General features: G+C 43.1%; 2 protein-coding genes across 5 annotated transcripts in view; one reads left to right on the top strand and one right to left on the bottom strand.

Annotated features, from left to right (window-relative positions):
- slf1 (SMC5-SMC6 complex localization factor 1) overlaps positions 1 to 1,166 on the top strand; it is a 37,338-nt gene extending 36,172 nt beyond the window's left edge. For 2 of the 4 annotated variants that reach the window (XM_042488200.1, XM_042488199.1), the window contains exon 18: positions 242 to 1,166. In XM_042488200.1, the coding sequence (XP_042344134.1) occupies positions 242 to 738 (497 nt within the window). In that variant the 3' untranslated portion in view covers positions 739 to 1,166. The remainder of the gene's footprint in view (positions 1 to 241) is intronic. The other 2 variants (XR_006105902.1, XR_006105903.1) reach the window with 2 other exon arrangements.
- Positions 1,167 to 4,407: 3,241 nt separating this feature from the next.
- Positions 4,408 to 15,365, bottom strand: part of mctp1a (multiple C2 domains, transmembrane 1a) — an 86,512-nt gene continuing 75,554 nt past the window's right edge. The window contains exons 18-20 of the mRNA XM_042487805.1: positions 15,132 to 15,241; positions 13,912 to 14,009; positions 4,408 to 4,982 (exon numbers count right to left, since the gene is read on the bottom strand). Coding sequence (XP_042343739.1) covers positions 4,911 to 4,982; positions 13,912 to 14,009; positions 15,132 to 15,241 — 280 coding nt within the window. The 3' untranslated portion in view covers positions 4,408 to 4,910. The remainder of the gene's footprint in view (positions 4,983 to 13,911; positions 14,010 to 15,131; positions 15,242 to 15,365) is intronic.

Here is a 15,365-nt window from a genome sequence, read left to right as displayed (position 1 = left end):
AGAAATAACTTGAGTTTGAGTTTGGGTCTGTAGCACAGGTAAAAAGAAAGAAAAGAAAAAAAGAAAAGTTTTAAAGTTTTTAATGTTAAGCATTTGAAATCAGGCTTGTTTCAAGTTGTTTCCTGTTGCTGTAACATGGCATGTGACTGTGGAAGTAGCATGTAGCAGCTTTGGGCAGTGATAGAAATGCCTGAAATCAAAGTCTGTGTGATCTGACCCTGTATTTCTCTGCCCCCACCAGGCTCAGTTCTCCTGCAGCAGACTGATAGAAATGGGAAGACTGCGCTGGATCTGATCTCTGCAACAAGTCAGAGGGACGAGCTCCTCAACAGCGCGCATGTCGGAGACTCAGCCCAAAGAAACCACTCGACTGAGGTCTTGAACCGTCCCCTCCTGGAGGCAGGTTCCTCTCTGCTGTCCCACCTCATTTTCTCCTACCAGCGCGAGAGGGGCCTGCCCCGCCACTCGCAGCCCAACGACAAGTCCCACAGTCTGAGCTACACACTGGTCAGGGCTCTTGTGACACACTCCCACCAAAAGGTGACTTTGGGCTGGACAGACCAGCGGGCAGTGAGGCTGGTGGAGGATGCAGAGACACTGTTGGAGCTCGGCAGAGGGAGTTACCTGGGGCAGATGTCTCAGGCTGTCAAAGAGTGCACAGGGGAGAATACACTGTTCCTGATGGAGATACTAGAGGATCTAAAATGTCGGGGGGAAGCACTAGTGGCTGATCTGTGACACAGAATCAGTAGACAACACACCGAAAAAGCTTAAATTTGAATGTGAAACCTGTGATTGAAACTATAAAACTATAGTTTTATGATAACTATAGTGTAGACTGGGTTTATTTCACTTGCTTGTTTTGTGTTTTTCAAATAGAAAAATGTTCCTTAAAGTGCATTTATGTTAATTGAGTTGCATGTTTTTATGGCAACACAAAAAATTCTGTATAGACTGTGTCTACCTCAACTTCTTGTTTTCCACAGCTACGTTGTTCAAAGATGACATTGTTTTTTCACTTTAATAACTATTATTTAAAACAAAAATAAATGAAAATAACTCACATGCTCTGTTGTCATGCTCAGACCATCAAATCAGCAGAAGTCAGATACGCTGCACAAACGGACAGTTCGCCCCAAAATAAAAAATACATATTTTTCCTCTTAGCTGTAGCGTTATTTATTAAACTAGATCGTTTTGGTGTGAATTGCTGCGTGTTGGAGATGTCAGCCATAGACATGTCTGCCTTCTCTCCAGTATAATACAACGAGTCGGCACTCGCCTTGTGGTGCTCAAAGGGTTAAAAATATACATTTGAAAAACTCAACAGCAGTGTCTCTTTCCAGAAATCATGACCTTGTTTCTCAAGATAATCCACAGACCTTGATGTGAGCACTTTCATATAGGCACTATTTTCTCTGCACTGAACTACACCCATCAGCCAAATCACCGCACAGAAGGAAGCGTGTTACACAGTGTTACAGTTCAGCCGAGGAGGACGCCAATAACGTAAACATCCCATGCTGTCATGAGTATGGGCGATGGAACAAGTAAGGAGACGGGGATTTGAATCTGTGTGAAAGCAGTCGGTGTCTCAGACTGAGATGAATGGCTGTATATTTCCTTTGCAGCTACACATGTAAGTTTACAAACAAGACTGTTGAAGCGTTTTCACATTTTGCAATAATCCAGACACTTTGAAGATGATAAAAAATATTTAATCTTGTGTTTGTTTTCTCTCTTTTTTTTTTTTTTCAAAATAAGCAACATACATTAGATGCATTTCATTTCTCAAACCGGAAATATATATATCATATTTTCTTTCAACCCTCCTGACCCACCCATGTCTCAGCTCATTTTTCCTGTCCCAAAGTGTCATTGGTTAGAACTGGGCACATGAAGATGATGTCACAGGCAGGCAACGTTGCAGGCGGAAAAAAGACAGATCTTAGAAAATGAGGCAGGCATACACCTACTTTACAACATCATCACCAGACCATCAACAGGCATACTGTATAAAATACAAACATAAATTAAGTAGTTAGCTATATACAGTATTTAAAAAATAGTCTTATTGCAACTCGGTGCAAATAAAAGTGCTTTTTTCCCTTTACAGCTGTCTGTCTGATACATTCCTTTATATAATTTATTTTCTCTACATCGTACAAAATAAAAACACTTTGGTTTGCTTGCAAACGGAGCCAAAATCCATTAATAAATAAATAAAAAAAAAAATTTAAAAAAAAAAGGTATTTGGATGCAATACCACACTATAGTCACCACAATTTGCTGTAAAATAACTACACACAGTAGTAGACACACACATATCAGGTATTCAAACAGTCCCTTCAGGCATTATAAAAAGCCATCCTTCACGAGCCACAGAGTGTGTTTGTTGAGGAGGCTATAATCAGTCTGCGACGCTGCTCTTAGGGGACAGTCTGTTATTGTCTTTCAAGTGGATTCCTCAAAACAACAAAACAAAATCAATGGCTCTCTGGAGTGACAGATCCAAGCCTGTTGATATTTAAGCATGGAGATGGATGGGTAAAGACGGAGGGAGGGAGAGGGTACAGGCGATGGCAAGCAGACAGGCAGGGCAGAGAGGATGACAAAATGGCAGAGGAGAGCTTTAGTTGTGGTGGGGAGGGGGTGTAGAGTGATAAACAGACAAAAAGGGAACAAAAAGATGGAGAAACGGGGGGAAAGATGGAGGCAGGGATCATAGGATGAGAGGAGAACTCCTCAAATGTAGCCTGAGCTGTGATCTTTCAACAGATGCTCAGCAAGAAGCCCAGGAGACCGTCGCTTCAGACAGGGTCGCAACCCCGCTCACTGACGAATGAGGGAACCGCAGAGAGAGCAAACGCAGAGAAGCATGATGGGAAGAGGGATCTGAAATAGCATAAAACAAACGTGCACACACACACACACACACACACACACACACACACACACACACACATCTCTCCGTCCCTGACATCTCAGGCCTAAGTCCCCTCAGAGCCTTGCCTTGTCACACAGCGACTTGCTGCTCATCTAGCTGACGGCCTTCTCCACCAGCACACCAAATAACAGCTGGCACTTCTGCTGCACCACACACACACACACACACACATACGCACACACACACACTTTGCATGCTGACACACATCGACTGAATCTAACGCATCAGTCTACAGCTGGAGGGGAGATACAATTGTAACACACACTGACGCTGAGAAAAGCAACGTGTCTTTGATTGCATAAACGTGTATACGCAAACACTCTTACATGCACAGTTCACATACACAAGCCTCTGTCTCTGGAAAGACAGATCAAAGTTGAGCTGTGGGCACAGGAGGTGGGGCAGATGGAGAGGGCGGCCAGCCTGGGGCACAGCATCACAGAGAGCATGTTTGTGTGAGTGTGTGAGTGTGTGAGTGTGTGTGTGCCTGAGCGGGAGTAGAATGTGCCTGCTCAAATGGGATGTTATGCTTTCATCTGTGAGCAAGTAGGTACAGTATGTGTATGCGAGATCTCTTAAAGAAGTATTCACATGAGAGGACGGTGGGTTCTTTACTTGGTGTCTGCATGCATTGCTTGTGTGCGTGAGAATGCTTCCTTGTGTGGCCGCCGAGGCAAAACACAAGGGGAGATGAGAGGAAGGGAGACCAGCCTTTCAAACAAGATTAGGGGCTGTGGCTGCCTAAAGGCCTGCCTGCCTGGCGACACTCTGCATAGACTGGGTGACATCTATATTAACATCACGACAGCAAAAGGCCCAGGCTGCTGCTCCTCCTGACAGACAGAGGAGCCTCACTAATTGACTGACAGTACACTTTGACATGTTTTTAAGGGGTTAAACAACACTACAGCTAAAGTATCTGGATGTTTAGAAAAAGGTTTGGGGGCAAAAATACCAACTCTACAGTTTTGTTCTTTTTTTTTCTCCTCTGGGTATTATTTAATGATAATTATGTAATCACAATCTATTTTAAGAGGAACAGACTCACTGTATTTTAAACTAATACCACTGTTCACTGTGGTTTGATATCTTTTTTTGCTTTGGATTAATATCTAAAAATAAATAAATAAATAAATAAATAAAGCAAATTTGGCCATTGTATTAAAGCACAGATACCACCACAAGCCTTCAGTCTGTTGGTCCAGGTTTGTGTTTGTGTAGAGGGACATCGTATCTGGAGGCTACGACCATAATTGCTAATCAACTTGGCTGGCTGAGTATAGTGGAAACCATCCAAATTACTGCCAGTAAACATAACATCATCAACACATCCAAGAGAGGAACAAAACAAAAGATACTTCAGTACAAAAACAATTAGAAAATATCAACATATTACCAAAATTATTTAATAATAACTGCAATTTGAGCTACAAAAAAAAAAAAACTTCTATTGCAGGTGATGATGCAGAATGTTAGTATAAGGCTAGTATTTTGATAAACACGGACGCACTGAAAAGGTCGTTTTGGGACAGTAAGTATAAATGTTAAAACTTGTTTTACTCATTGTGTGACACTTGTGGCAAGCAGATGGACAGAGTCCTCTGAGCTGTCAGAGTGATGGAGAGAAGAAAGGAGGAGAGCGGCTCACACAGCTGAGACAAAGGTCATTGCATCCATCCTTCCCACTCGCCTTTAAAATCAATCAAAAGCATAATGGTGATGAGAATATTTCTCATCTTTTTTATACAAAAATTACACTTCAGGAAACTGTACTGTACGTCATGGGCAATTAAGGACAGAAAAAAAGGTTTTAGAGAAGAAAATAGGAAAGAAAAGAAAAGAAAAAGGAAGTATAGCTGAGCCAAGCTGGTCCAGAACCGTCTTCCTCTGCTCCTCAGTGTCCAGTTATAGAGCACAAGAAGAAAAGTGGAGAAGAGAAGAGTTGGTGGGCGGACTCAGTCATCTACCCGGGGTTGTTTTTCTTCCTTTTATTTGGACTGGGATTGGGATCCAGTTTCAGCTCTCGGTACTGCACCTGTTAAAACACACAAACAGACACACACAGACACACACAGACACGCACGCACACACACACACACACACACACACACACCACCCGGTCAGGTGGAAAGAGCAAAGGATGCTTGAATAGCACAGAAACCCTCCAGAGGCTCTCTGAGTCCAGCTGTGTGGAACAGTGGCCTCAGGGAAGGGATTACACACTGATTACAACACACACGTACACACACAGAGATGCAACATGAAGACACTCACATGCACACACACACACACACACACACACACACACACACACGCAATCCATGTACACTGTTCAAAGCTCGGAATACACTCGTGCTTGCACACACAGACAGACGCACACAAAAATACACGTACACACGTACTTCCACAGATGTGGGACAGTGGCCTACGGGAAGGGATCACACAAACAAACAGAAAACAGGGCAAGGCCTCATGGGAAAGCTTGGAGAGACAACAGAGTCATCTCAGCATGGCAAGATGGCTGGGAGAGAAAGGGCAAAGAGATGGTAAATGGTGATGGTAACGAGATGGTTACTTCCTTATCAACTTGTTACTAATCACTTTTAGCTTGGTATTACAGCCGGGCTATATGAGCTATAAATCATATTGCAATATTTGTGGGCTATATCACCCAAGATATGTAAACAGTTACTATGAAGTTAAATAAAAAAGCCAATGTTATAAAACAGAATTAAAGTAATGTTATAATTAAGTTAAATAAAATATTGTTACACTAAAATTAAATGTAGTGCTAAAACACATTTAAAAACACATTTAAAAGTCTCAAACCCTCAGTTTATGTGCCTTTGAATAAAGAGCCTATTATAAAAGTCAGATAGACAAAATTCATTTTATTATAAAATGTATACGACCTACTGGCCAGACAGATTATGCAACACGCTGAAGGTTTTCATTGTGACTGCATCACCCATGGTACAAAAAAATAGATAAAAACCAAAATGTACAATCTCCTCCTCATTATTCTCTGTCCACTAAGCTGAACCTCAGACTGTGTATCCACGACAAATGTTTCTTCTTCTAAATAATAAATGGAAGCTGTATATGACCTGACCTGATGAGGCTCCTGCACACAGGTGGAGCACGTGTAAGCCATTATGTGCACAACAGCAATATCAACTTACTGTTACTCTCCCCAGATAATTAAAGCAAAAGGAAACATGGTGACACTGATATGGTTTAATGATAATTGATTGATTGATTTTAAGTTAGTTTAAGGCATCACACGCACTGGGCGTTCATACCTTTTTAACACCCCTAAGAACAAGGAAGCCTCCCACCAAGACTGTTTTAATGTCATGCTGAACCTGTTTAGCTATATAGCATTTTTTTAAACAGCATTTTACTTTTACTTTTAGATCTTAATGTATCTTATGTTTGTTCTCTCATGTATGTTGGAACAGTTATGTAAGTGTAAGCTTACCAAATCAGAATCAGAATCCAGTTTTATTGCCAAGTACATTTACATATACAAGGAATTTGACTCCGGTGTTCTGGTGCAAAACAATTAACATAGAGGTGGAATAAAAATAGTGAATTTAAATAGTATAAGACATAAAAAAACCTCACAGATTTGCTGTATCTCTGCATACTCTGTGGCCCCACTTTAGCCTAAATCTAAATAATCAGTTTGACATTTGGGAAAAACACTCATTTGCTCTCTTATAAAGTGTTGAATGAGAAGAGCAATATCGCTCGTATATGCGCCAGCTAAATATGATGCCATAACCAAAAGCTGGCAAGTTTAGCATAAAGACTGGAAACAGCTAACCTTGAACTGCCCACAGGTAACAGAATACACTTAGTGTAAAAATGACAACAAGCATAAATATAAAAAGTATAAAAGAAAGTGTATAAAAATGAAAGTGCTTTTAACAGATAAACACACAAATGCAAAACCATATCAATGTAATGTTTCATAATGGGCATCATCAATTGCAATTTACAATTGCAATGTGCAATTCGGTGGACATCGCCGAACTGTAATGTTCTGCATTATCACTGAGGGAGTGTCAGCTATTTCTCCCACGAGGAACTGATTCCAACTTCATGTGACGCTTCACAAAGATGGCAAGCAGAGCTTAGAAAGGAGCTGCTCTTAAGTGATGGACACTCAGACGCAACAGCATCACAGTGGCTGAGCGTCAACAACCAGAGACTGTCACTCTGGCAGTCTCTTACTTTCAGATGTGTGTGCACGCACACACAAATACAGTCGCTAGCCTAGACAGATTCAAGACACTGACAAGCGCGGCCACTGAATAAGAATACTAATAGAAAAAAAAAAACCCAAGACTTAACAGTCACAGCACCAAAGAGCCAGTATCATCTGTGGGATCCTTCCTCGGCTGATGTACTGTAGGCTACTCTGCCTGTCTGACTGACTGACACCCTCTCTGATTCTCCAGGCAGACAACAAACTGACGTCAATATGGTGTCTCTGTTCTGTCTCATGGTGGGTCTGTCTGCTGTGGACGGGAACAGTAGCGTCTCTCAGCACTGGCTGGGAACGAGCCTTTATCATCCATATTCTACTGGTTCCCACTGTCGTTTCAATGACGCCTTCCAGTATCCTCTGCCTGCATGTTCAAATCTGAGATGCAAAGAGGCGCGTGTGTGTGTGTTCACCGATGAAGACACATATGAAAAACAGTGAAGAGGATGCACACACACCCCCGCACCTCCTACATCATGCAGACACACAACACACCCTGCCGCTCCTGTATCATTAAAATCCCATACAAACCCACACACTGTGTACACACACACACACACACACACACACATATACAGTGGGGAATTTCCGTTCCTCTGTCTCACAGTGGTGGTCACCAATGTCTCGTTAAGGTGCTTACAGAGTGGTTAGGTCAGCATGTGTTGCTCTCTACGCCTCACTAGGCAGCCAGACTGCACTGATACAGATCTGAATACTCCTCACTGTCCACAAGGCAAACTAACATCCTACCAAACAGCTGTACAAATAAAACCAGTTAGCTGGATACAGCGAGAGAGCAGAGAGAGTATGAGGTAGTCTGAAAGGCACAGAGGAAATAATCCAGGTGCAGAAAACAAGGGAGGAAAGGAATGACGGAAACAAAATCGAGATGGGACAGAAATAGATAGAAAGATGAAGGGAGGCAGAGCAGAGAGCAGGACAAACCAACAAAGGAAACAGGAGAGAAAACAATGAGAGTGAGGACAAGACTAGGTGAGACAGAGGGAGATCTGTGGACACTCGGGTGATGACAGATACTGTTCTCATGTGGGTGTGGATCCTTTTATAGCCCTGCCAACTAAAGCAGACAGCGGAGCGAAAACCCAGGGGACAGAGAGGGGTTTATATGGCCCCATCTGTGTGTGTGTGTGTGTGTGTATATGTGTGTGTGGTTAGAGGACCATGACAGTCCTGGCAGAGTGCCCACACTGACTGCGATCATTGCCATGGGTGCATCCATGGATGAACATGTGATTTAGATTTTTTGTGAATTTGCTTGCAATTATTTGCTATTAAAAGTGTTCATGTAACTATGCTACATGCAGATCTGCTGTTTTAAGGTTAACTCTCATAGTTTATGTTTCAGCCAAAAAGCTGTAAGCCTTCACCATAGATGTATAATAATACCTACATCCCAGATGACGTGGCGTCTATTTATTCCACTGGAACTGCTCGCCTGCCGCATGCGGCAAAAAAAGTTTCTAGCTCCTGCTTCAGCGGTATGCGAGCCACTGAATATGCGCAATTGTGTTTTTCCTGCTGGCCCCGCATGTAAGTTCCCGCTCAACTCCTAGACTTCACATTGTGATGGCATCACAGATTTTTAAATTGCTTTTCTGAGCTACAGGAAAGTTTTAAAAATATAAAACCTCAATGGTTTGATGCCTCTTAATAGAAAGAGACATAATTGACCTTGTTTGCAGTGCAAGGAGTCTATTAACAGTTTTACATACGCCTCTTTTATAATGGTGGCCTACAGGGAAAATTCTGTCTGAGCGGCAGGGGATTTTTCGCTGTGTTACCGCAAGTGGCCACTAGGAAAAATTGGCTGCAAGGCTGAGCTGCTTTCCTAGGGGCGTGGTCTTCAGCCAACATGCACCTGCATGAGAGGAAGTGACTCCAAGCACCACATGGTAGTCTGAATTCATCATTAAAAAAGGGAAACCAAAAGACCGACAGGACAGATTCAAAACGCTAGTTAGCCAATTAGCAGATTAACAACAAAAATCGATGTTGAAGGAACAAAGGATATTTATCGTGCACTAGTGAACAATAACACAATTACAAACTGTTTCTGCTTACAGGCTCAATGACTAAAGAAACACAATCTCACCTCATAGTTTGTGTTGATCTAAATCTGTCTTGACTTAAGCCATTTGTTTATCTGTTTTCTTCACTTCTGGTTCTCTTCTTGTGCGCTGAGCTGAACTGCCAATCAGATTGATCTCATTCATCAATGGGCTTTGCCGTCTCCAACACCAAACATGCTAAATTGACTGAAAAACAGCCGTAATGGACTGACTGGTGACAAAGGTACGGGATACACATGGCAAAAAGTAGGATGACAAAAGCTCATCCAAGGCCTGACATTGACTGCCATCAGCTTGGTGTATCAGGGCCCTAAATTCCTCACTCATGAGAGAATCAAATCATTCAACTTTTAATTTATCAAAATGTTTCTCCACATGCATTTTGTTCTCACTCATCATTTGCTGCAAGCTACCATAGATCCAAAAGTAGGGCAGGTATTGTACGGGATCACTGGCTGTTAGTGGTCCCATTACACGGCCAAACGCCTACAGCAGCAAAAAAGAAACACGGCAATTTAATTCTGAGCGTTGACATTCCTGTCCAAACAAAACTATTTGTGAGCTCAGAAAAACAAAGAAAAGTTTGCATGTCAGTAGAAAGTAGGGTTTTGTTTCTCATGAAGAATAGCGAAGGGGATCGACAAAAACAAAGGGTGCGGGAAAAAAAAACAGTATCTCAATCAAACAGGAATTCTCTCTGTGAAGAGCTGCCAGCCAAGAGAAATGGGGCTTGTGCGTCACAAGTTCAATTCCACCTTATAGGTGACAGGCCTGCCTGATGCTATACCCTTGGCTCCCCCGCTCACCTCACCTAATAACACACACACACGCACACACACACACACAAGCACTGAATCCATGCAGACAACAAGAGCTAGTTAAAGTCAAAAAGAGAAGAAAAGGCAGAGTAGGCGAGGAGAAAGTGGGACGTTAGCAAAATAAAAGAAACTGGAATTGGGTGAAAGTAAAAAAGTGTGGTAATGCGGCGAGCACATAAGCAATTTGGTAGCGTGAGTGGGGAGCTTAAAGGGAACATCGACAGGAGAGGCAGTGGGTAAAGACCCAGCGCCGCTCAAAGGCTGCTCCACCCTCGCTCCTCTCCTCTCCTCTCCCAAATGTTGACAGTACAAGTGCAAAACAGGCTTTGAAGTGTGCTCTGCTGAAGGGGCGCCGTGTACCGTGCTTCGTTTAACGGTGTTACCCACAAAGCATCCCGGGACCTGCTCCTCTCTCCCTCTCTCACTGTCTCTCTCCCTCTCACACTGAACCTTCGACTGTGTTTTGATGATGCCGGTGTGGGCAGACAGACAAGGCGAAACCAAGGTGGGTGACAGTGTGCAATAAAAAAAAGGCAAATAGGCGAGTAAATAAACGAAGTCAAGAAAGGCAAGGGAGCAACATTTTAATGATACTATGTTATTCTGTTTTCCAGTCCTTTCCAGAGCACAAAACTCAGCGGGTTTCATCTCATGTGATGCCTAATGGAGCATAAGGGTTATTAAATGTTTCCAGGGAAACACTACTGTGTATAGTTCACACATCTGCAGATCGGAGGATTCAGCACTCATGTCTATTGCCGGGAAAGAAAAGGTATGTCAAGGTGACACAAATCAGTAAAAAAATTACAAAGTAAGGAAAGTTTTGCCTATTAGCTGCTGTGGCACGACACATACTGAATAGTGACTAATTGGCCACTGGCATTGAAATGTTGAAATTTGTCACAAAAGTGGAAAAAGGACAAAGCAGAGGAGAGAGAGGGAGACCTCTGGTAGATGTAAGTGATGGCATCTGGCAACGTTTCAGCCTTTAACTATCCTGCCTTTGACCCCTGTATGTCCGGTGAGGTTTCATCCCCTACATAAATGTTGTCTAAAAATATTAACCCGACTCCCCGCTGCTCATTAGGCGCTAAATTGGAATTCATGCTTATTTTTGTTCTGGGGGTTTGATCCAGCTCCTTTACACCGATCATAAAGGGCCACTTGGCATGCTAATTGCCTTGGCCCTGCTTACGCACTCCCTAGCTCACATGGCTAATGGTGTCGTAAAACATACTAGTGCACTGACACCTCCCAAACGCCAGGTAGGGAATACTTAGCTCTATAAAGGTGCACAGTCTGGCCTCGTTTAAGAGGACATGAAGGATTCCCTGATAATGACCATAACGATAGCGTGTGCCGGTAAAAGAGCCAAACCAGATACAAGAAACTGTTACCCGGAGAGGGACAGTGACTCTTTCATGCACACATGCTCTACATACCATGCAGGCCGTTAACATTGCTGCTCACAGAGGGACATAATGATTTAAGTAAACTGTTCAGGTGGTAAAAAGGCAACTCTGCCTGTTGCAGCTTCCGTGCACCACTGGGGATTTTTTTTTAAAGGGTGTTTGACAGAGTTGTTAGGGGCCCGGTGTCATTGATTTAAAGAGCTTGTTTTGGAGTGTTTTTGCTGCTAAATGCAAAGTTCCTTTTATGTACACTATAAAGATAAATGAATGAAAACTATCAGACGGAAAGCTGCTCCACAGTTACTGTGGGGCTGCACAGTGACACACATTATGATGGACTGTGGCCCAGTGTGGATGCCCTTTGTATATAAAGTCATTAGAACCTCATCAGTTCTCGCTGCACTGAAGCACCTCCAAATGATGCGGAACACTGCGCTCAAACACCCCCAACCCACCGCACATGCACTACTGCTGGGAGAGCATGTGTGTGTGTGTGTGTGTGTGTGTGATTATGTATGTGTGTGTTAGGTCACACCAGGGCCCTGAAATAGCACTTCATTAGTCATCCACGGTATCAGGCATAGTGGGCCCCTGCACCAATGCCAGCGGGTGCCATGGACACGTGCCCATGAGGGGACGCTACATTTGGACCCAAGGACCTCTCTGCATCATCCGAGAGCCTAAAGGGCTTAATCCCCACAGACAGTTTTGACCCAGTGAGGCGGGGGCAGGCAATGAGGTGAACCCACAACTGGAGGCAGCCGCGGGACGCACCGTTGAGCAGAACGTCCTGGTCTGTTTTTAGTCAACGACCGCTGAGTCGGGTGTCTTCGCAAAAAAATTAACCTTTAGATTCAGTGAGAAAGTGATCACCACAGGTCTCAGGTCTTTATCAGCTGAATGAGCAGTGAATTTCATGACCTTATTGACACAATCAAGCTTACCCTGACCTAAATAATCAAACTAATCATCTCCAATGATCAACTCAACTTGTACTTTCTGTCCTGATTCCTCCTGTTTCTCTATTTACATCCTCACCTTTCCTCCCCTAAAATCTATTCTTACCCTCTCCCTGGGTCTTTCACCCTCATTACTTGGTGAGCCTCCAAACTGTCAGTGAAACCTGGCAACAATTACTGTTCCAACAGCTGCAGCAGTAACCGTTACAGTAGCACTTACAGTATTACTTATACAGTAGGCACAACTCCAGCAGCACGGGCACCAGACCAGAGCAGCATGTCTGCCCCCACCTTCCCTAGCCAGCAGGCCCTCATTAGGGGCCTTGTAAAGGCCTCATACCTGCCGGGCCTGGGCCCCTTCTTCGCTCCGGTCCTCCAGGCTCCAGGTGTGTAAGGTGGCTGCACTTCACCAGAGGGGACAGCTCGGGCTCATTTAAGCTGATGGCTACCTGCCTTGTGCCTACTGCTACAGCAGGCCCCAGTAAAACTATGAAACTGTAAAACTGCACGTGGGCTGATAAGGGGGGGGGGGGCTGGCTGGGGTGTGTAGGGGAGCAAGGATTATGACCCTGTAAAGATGAAAGAAGTTGCCAGCAACAAGCGATCAAAGAGGAAGTGTGTCAGCGCTGATGTGGCAGGGGATTGGTCGTATCAGAGGCCCTGGGTCGTTCAGCCTCAGCCTGCATGTGTGTTTATGTGTGCGCTCATGCGCGTGTATATTGAATTCAGCACAGCAGGGCTTAACGGCCACAGCGGACACCATCGGTGCTGGATAACACCACGACTTTCACAAGCTGCCGCTTAATTGCAGTTTAAACTGCACTTTGTCCTGAGCAGCACAGCACGTTACTGTTAATGCACACACACACACACACCTATATCTTACCTAACGAAGCATCTGTAGTCTTCAGCCACAAAGTTAATCTGATCTCACGGTTAATGTAGAAGCAAAACCGCATGGGGCTGGTTAACTGTTGGTTTACACTCTGTTCCAATTACTAACATAGCTGGGAAACAACAGCTAACTGTAATTGTGTGTGAGTGTATGGAGTCAATCAACCTAGTTATGTACTGGGCCCCAAAACTCACTTAACCTCGTTATCTTATTACACGGGTCCAGTTATGTATGTGGAAATTGAATTAGACTAGGAAGCTATTAATAGGAAAACACTTTGAAACAATTAGATTAGACATCTGTGTGGCTAAAACAATGGATAGTGAGTTCATCTTACATTAACAAGTACAACAGAGAGACGCCAACGGCAGAGAGGAATAAAAAGAAAAAAGACAGCGTTAGAGACAGAGGAGATAATAAAATGAGCCCTAACCCTTGCCCATGTCTGGAACTGACAGATGTGTTGTCAAAGAGATATAAAAGATGAAACAGAGATGAAAATGGAAAGTTCACCCACCACTTGTACATCTGAGGGCACTCTGGACAGAAAGTCTAGCAACTCGTTGTTATCGATGGTGTAAGGGTCTCGAAGCTTCTTGGTGAATTTATTCACACCTGTAGAGAGAGAGAGGTGGGAAACAGAGGTGGATATCAGCACATGTTGTACAAGTTATTAATGCATTTATAGCTGTTGCACTCTCTGAATATTTGAAATTGTGTCTCTCGGAATGCACCGATTTATCGGCTAAACATTGGTATACGACAATAATGGCCTCGTTCTTGCAAATACGCCTATATTCATTGATGGCAGTGGTAGATGTTTTTCTTTTGTGTCACATTAATTTTGCGCAGGATAAAAAGCATGGCTCCAGACTAACAGCGTCCTCTTTTACCAGAGAAAACAGAAAATGTGGGACAAACAGAGATCTTCCCTGGGATGCCTTTGGGTTAAAGGACGCAGTAAACTCACTTTAGACACATCAGGAGATGCACCCTATTGTAACGCTACATTGTGAGCAACGAACGGCTCATGGAGGTTGCACTGAGTTACATTCAGATACGTTCAAGCCCTAATTAGTAAAAGCAAGTACTGGGGTAAGGTAAATTGTAATGCCATCATGATGCATTCATAAACTTGTAAAATTGAATTTTCTGGGATGAAACTTATATGCAGTTGTTGAAGGGGAAAATGGCTTTGGGTTTGTGGGTTTTCACAGCGACATAAAATAGATATTAGAGAAGGTATTATGAGATATATAGGCTTGTGAAAAGGCTTTTGACGCAGTTAATATTTTAGAGATGATGTTTTTCATGGGAATAGTTATATAAAAGGTTATTTCATGAATGTGTATGATTCAATTTGTGCTCAGTGGACGATCATTTTAAAACAGTTCAGTTATTTTCTTATATTGCAAATTTCCTTGTTTCCCTGGCAAAATGGGGGAAAACTAACAAAAACTGTAAAAACAGCAATGTAAAAACATGGGTATAGTTTATCAGATGAACTGTTATTTCGAACTTCAGTATCCGCCAACAATGTAATCGGTGCATCCCTATGTAACTCATTTTGTCTCAGTACAAGAGATAAAAAGCAGCATGGAACATTGAAATAGTATTGCTCTGACACGTTTACTCAGTTACCCTATGACATAATAATTTAACAATACTTTTTAAAATGAAATTAGCTTCACTTCCAGTACATTTAAATAAACATTACACGTTTTGACATCAGCTCACCCCAGGCTAGCACAATGTATCTTAGAGGGATAAAGTAGATGATGACGGTGGCCACTCCGAAAGCCACAATGGCCAGCCAGCTTAAGAAAGGCACAGTCCAGTTAAATGTGCTGAAAAGAGAAGAAAAAAGGGACTGTAAAAAATAAGGAGACATGGCAAAGCTCAGCTTTGCCAAACATTTCACACAGGAGGTAGAGAGGAGTCAGGAAGGGCGTTTTAATTCTTTTCAACCCA

Source organism: Plectropomus leopardus, chromosome 6 (assembly GCF_008729295.1).
Source record: "Plectropomus leopardus isolate mb chromosome 6, YSFRI_Pleo_2.0, whole genome shotgun sequence".
Classification (NCBI taxonomy): Eukaryota; Metazoa; Chordata; class Actinopteri; order Perciformes; family Serranidae; genus Plectropomus; species Plectropomus leopardus.
The sequence above is the reverse complement of the archived record's forward strand: the minus strand, read 5'-3'. Positions and strand labels throughout refer to the sequence as shown.